Below are 5,688 nucleotides of genomic sequence, written 5' to 3' on the forward strand. Positions count from 1 at the left end.
TTTGCGCATACCATGGAATATAAAAAAATCGTAAAAATCGGGATATGTTTCTGTAATATAAGTAATAGGTAAGCAATCAATCTCTAATTCATTAATATTTTCTATGGACCATCGGAAAAATGTTTCGTACACCGGATGACTATAATCTCGTATTATTTTTATGAGAGGACAATGCAATTGCGCGTTACAAAATGTATTTAAATTATTTAATTGGTGGTCGGCCGCAAAATCCAGGCTTGGATCCGACGATCATCCGTTTTTTGAATAAACATATTGTTTACATACTATTTTCTAAGAATTTGTTTTACCCCTTCTCCTAATATTTTAAATATTTCTCTTTGTTCCCCTCCAGATATATATTTCTAAGAATTCCTTTTTCCTAATATTTAATTTTATCCCCACTACTTTTAAATATTTCCCTTTATTCCCCCTCCAGATATATATTTCTAGGAATCCCCTTCTCCTAATATTTTAAAAATGATCGTTACTCGATTATTAGTACTTTTATACGATCAGTCTCTCGTCGACTGTTCTGACTGGTGGTTCACTTTTTAATACCCTCGAGAAAAATATTCTGTACCAAAAAAGCAGCAGCATGAATTACTACATGCCGAGACGCGATGAAACGTGCGAGAAGAAATGCGACGAGTAAGTATAACTTTTTCTATTTTATATTTTTTCTATTTTTATATTTTTTTATGAGTTATAATTTCTTTTTTCCTAATTTAGTTTTAATTTCTTTTTCCTAATTTTTTTACAGCGTTTCGCTGGAGTCTCGTGCGGTTCGTATACTTGGAAGACGATACGCATTGACGACCACGGAATTCAAATTCCTCGAAATCGGCATCAGAGTGGATCCGCCGAGTTACGTGGAGATCGCCATAGGAGATCATCGGGGAAAACAGCTAATACTATCTCTCGAAACGTGGAAAGGACTCTACGAGCAACGTCACGCTATTCAAAATTATTTGAACAATGACTCTCCCAACTACGATGTGTATAACTTCATAAGTGTCGGGCCGCTAACAGTACGTTTTTACAAGATAAACGACACCAAGCTCATAAGTCTCGAATCGGCGGACGTGCGCATGATGATGGTCGAATCGACGTTACGTCGTATGTTCGAGCTCGATTCATGCATCGAAATAATGTTCGATCGATTGACGAGGCTCATCGCAACGGTTGATATCAAACATACGCAATTCTCCAATATTGCATCCACTGTAACGAATGCGAGAGAATTGCCGAATGCGATACGCGCTAGCAACGCCTTCGACATGCACCAACTAGTCGGTTGCGAGCTGGTGGCTCTAGTTTTTAATATGTAATAAAACTTTATATATAATTATGTATTAAATATAAGACAAATAAATACTTATATGTATATCATGGTGTACTTTATTTGCGCGCTGTCACGTCCGGCCGTATAAATTTTTTCGTTTACTCCAAGTTCCTTAAACGCTATTTGAAAAGCGCGCCAAAGCCGGCCATGACGCTTAACTCCGCCTAGAAACTAAGCGTGGCGCTTCGTAGCGCCTAAGGATCTCCCACCACGGTGAGAGCCCCTACTCCGGAGAGTTCCCCCTCTCCAGGCCGCCGCAGGCCCGAGCCGCCGAAACGAAGGACCTCAGAGCAGTCCCGAATTTCGGCAGTTCTCTGCGCGACACCGAACAGTATAGTCGCACTCCTAAATTCTAACTCTAAGTCCAAATTCTAAATCCTAACTCTAATTCTAAATTCTAATTCTAAGTTTTAGTCTCGAATTTTGTACTACTATACGAATAAATCAGTGTATTCATGTGTGAAAACTAGTGTTCAGTATTCTTCAAAACTTCCACTCCCGTGATAAAATACGATAGCGTTTAAATTTGTCATACGGCGTTTGAATTCAGAATAATTCAAACTGTGTTTGGAGCGGACCACCGCTCATCACAGTTAGAATTAACATTCTCAGCAATTGCCAAAATAAGGAACTGATAGTGAGGTCCGCCGCATATCAACCTTCCTTATTTGAGTAATCATTCAGAGGATGCATCAAATTCAATATGCCTAAGACGCGACGCGCAGGAAGGAAGAATCAATTACGAAAACTAAACCGACTCTATCGTGAATCAGCGACCGAGGAATATTCTCAATTCCTTGGAGTGGAATATCAGGCCGATCCTGAATACGAGAACATTTTCAACATTAAAAATAATAACAACGACGAACTCCTACCGTGGAGGTGCATACCAATAATTTTCCGACCACGACGCCTGCCGCCGCCAAACATCCCAGTGAACGACCCTCGCCGCACGCACTACCTCCAAGTACGAGCCGACACGATCAAGAAAGTGCTACTAAAGGTAAGTGAAATTCACGTTAACCTAAAGAATCGCGCGTGTTAGCAAATTCAGAGACGCTTCTACCACGTGGAAGAAAACATTCTAGAAAAATCTCCGACGCATTTTTCCTCTTTTCCATCGTCACTGCGGAAGCTATAAAAAAAGGGTCGGGCTATAAAACTAGGGTCGACCACCACACGCGGTGCAACCCTCGGAATTCTAACACGGAAAAACGCAAATAGTTCAATCTCTTAAAAATCTTGTGTCTCAAGAAATAACTTCGTAAATCCGTACAACAAAGTAGTCATTTAAACAATAATCAATTGAGAACACTCTCGATTTACCGACAGTTACCGACAATATACCGACATACGTTCTTTTACCGACGTTACCGACAATATACCGACATACGTTCTTTTACCGACATTACCGACGATATACCGACATACGTTCTTTTACCGACGTTACCGACAATATACCGACATACGTTCTTTTACCGACATTACCGACGATATACCGACATACGTTCTTATACCGACATTACCAACCATATACCGACGTACGTTCTTTTACCAACTGGTTATCGACACCTTACTGGCACCTTACCAGTGTTTTACTGAGCAATTACCGACGGTTTTACCGACGACTACTGACTTCTCGATTACTGCCGGGTTCACCGAAGATCTACGAGCGAATGACGCATTATCAATTCGATTACGCAACAAGCACAAATGTGCCCACTCACCCTTAGAGGTATAACCCCTCCTCCAGAAGTTAATCTCTTTGTACCGTTTGAACCCTTATTCTATTGCCAAATTGGTATCGGGTACATCCACTTTCGAGACTAAGGCAGCTCTCTGCATTTCATGCTACTCCACCTTACCTAGAGTCTCGAAACTACTTTGGACAAAGATTCGGAAGCATACTTTAATCATAGGCGGAACACCCACTGGAATAAATTGCGGGGTCTGCAACTTCCGACTTACCCTCACGCGAATTGGTGATTTGTGCGAGCTTTGCCAGTCTACGTACGAAGATTACTTACGCAACCCCAACGACGTTTCGCATAGAGCAATCGACGAAGCTATCTTTATTACAGTAGAGTCACAGGTAGGTTCCACGCAATAATCCGATTACCTCAGTTCCAGCGCGAATAACCTCAGATCGCGGGTATCCCCGGGGAGAATCGCATAGATTCGCGTACCCGTAATAGCGATCGTGTCTCGTGGAAAAAGCCGAGCTCTGCATTCAAATTTTCGCAGCCGCGACCCCACGAGACGTAACAAAATTTGGTGACAGCGGTGGGATACAAGTTAATATTTGCGATGGAAACACGAGGGAAGTCAGGTACGAAAAAGCTCACTGAAGTAGAAATAGACGAACTTCGCGCTCAATTGCATGCCAAGGAAGCACGGTTACGCGAACAATCCGCCGAGATGCTTCAACAGCAGAAAGAAACGTTCGAACGCGAAAAACGGGCTTCGGAAGAAGACCTCGAAATCATCCGCAGTAACCTCGTGAGTAAGGAAACGGAAGTGGAAAAACGTTTGAACTCAATCACAATGGTAGCAACCGAAAAACCCGACTTAAGCGATCATATGCTCCAAGAAATCGAACGATTACGCCAGGAGATAAACTCCATGCGCGGGAACAATACGATACCTACGCAATATATTCCCAGCACCGCGGGACGCTTTTTCGACGAACAGGCGTCTCCCGCATTCCAACACGGAACCAATTATGATAGTCCAAGGGTGTCTTTCAGGGAAGCTCTTGAGACTATCCCGCCATTCGACGGTCGAAATATCCCCCTCTCTCAATTCATACGAGCATGTAGACGCGCTAAAGAAATATTCCCACCATCGTCCGAGCGAAACCTAACCCGCCTACTTCTTACTAAGTTACGCGGGCGAGCTATATGCGCCGTAGAAGACGAAGAGTGCGAAACGATAACTCAACTTGCCGAACTCCTGAATGGAGCCTTCGGATCCCCGAAAACCATCGATCAGTATCGCGGGGAGCTGAGCACAATTTACCTTAAACCAAACGAGCATATCCTTGATTTCATAAGCCGCGTAAAAGACTTGCGATCTTCTATAACGGACGCGGAACGCCGAGCGCAAGGAATGCTATCCGTCGGATCAGTAAACGAAATCGACGCCTTAACAGCACGATCTTTCTGCGAGGGCTTGCCACTCGCCTATAGGATACAATTGAGACAAGAACACTATCGCGACCCGTTCTAGCTTTTTCACACGTCAAAATTCTCGCGAAAAGATCGGAACTAGACAACGAAAGATTCGAAACTCCGCGCCGTTCATACGAACGTAATGTATACTTGAACGAAAGGTCTTTAGCCCACTCGACGCCCATAAAAATAAACACGGAACGATCTTCTAACAACAGATGGACTCGAGCCGAGTACTCGCCGCGCGTCGAACAAGCACGGTACAGTAACGCGCCGTTTCCAAAAGCCTATAATAGTACACAGTCACAGAGACCGACAAACACTTACAGAACGGAAGACGCCAACCGAGGGGGTCCCGAGAACAATAGACACGAACGAACCAGTAACAACAAATACTGTAGGTACTGTAAAAATCCGGGACACGAAATAGAGGAGTGCCGGAAAAGACAATACAATAACTCACGTCAGGGAAACTCCCCTCACCCCTCGAGGCCCAAGGACGAGGCTCGAGCGGGAACGTCTCGGGAAACAGATCGTCCAATACGACTAATAAACGCGGAGCAAGCCCTGGAGAAACCAGAATCGCCATGCTAACTCCGAACGATTTTTCGCACGCGCCCACCGTTTCCATTGCCGCGGACGGTTTAGCACGCAACACAAATTTTATGATAGATACTGGTGCGGCACCCAACTTGGTTAAACAAGGCCAACTAAGCCCCGATTGCGTTATCGATAAAAGCATAACTATTTTCTTTAGCGGAATTACAAGCGATAAAATCGAAACGCTCGAAGCGACAAGTATAAAATACCTCGGTCACAGGATCGACCTTCACTTAGTCCCAGACGACTTTCCAATTTCCCAAGGCGGAATCCTAGAATTCAAATTCTTACGCGACGCGTCTAAGATAGATTATTCCAAGCGCTGCATCGTGTGGCAGCAAACGCAAATCCCTTTTAACGATGCTCAGACGGTAAAAATCCCGGCTAGATCGCGGGCCACCGTTTCGCTCCAAGTCAGCAATCCCGAGGTCAGCATAGGATATATTCCGCGAATTCATGTGAACGAAGACATCTACTTAGGAGATGCCATCGTCACTAATCGTAACGGCACAGTATATATGAAAGCCGTTAACATAAGCGACAAGGACCACGAATTGTACTTACCTAGAGTAAGAT

The 5,688-nt window shown here is 43.9% G+C and overlaps 1 protein-coding gene across 1 annotated transcript; it reads left to right on the forward strand.

Annotated features, from left to right (window-relative positions):
* The first annotated feature begins 594 nt into the window (after positions 1-594).
* LOC146724648 (uncharacterized) lies at positions 595-1,328 on the forward strand. Its single transcript, XM_085479534.1, has 2 exons — positions 595-648; positions 761-1,328. Exons 1-2 carry the CDS (start codon positions 596-598, stop codon positions 1,326-1,328), a joined length of 621 nt encoding a protein of 206 aa, XP_085335660.1. The 5' UTR covers position 595.
* Positions 1,329-5,688: the final 4,360 nt, after the last annotated feature.

Source organism: Nylanderia fulva, unplaced genomic scaffold (genome assembly GCF_048542155.1).
Source record: "Nylanderia fulva isolate GAGA-0341 unplaced genomic scaffold, ASM4854215v1 Scaffold1211, whole genome shotgun sequence".
Lineage (NCBI taxonomy): Eukaryota > Metazoa > Arthropoda > Insecta > Hymenoptera > Formicidae > Nylanderia > Nylanderia fulva.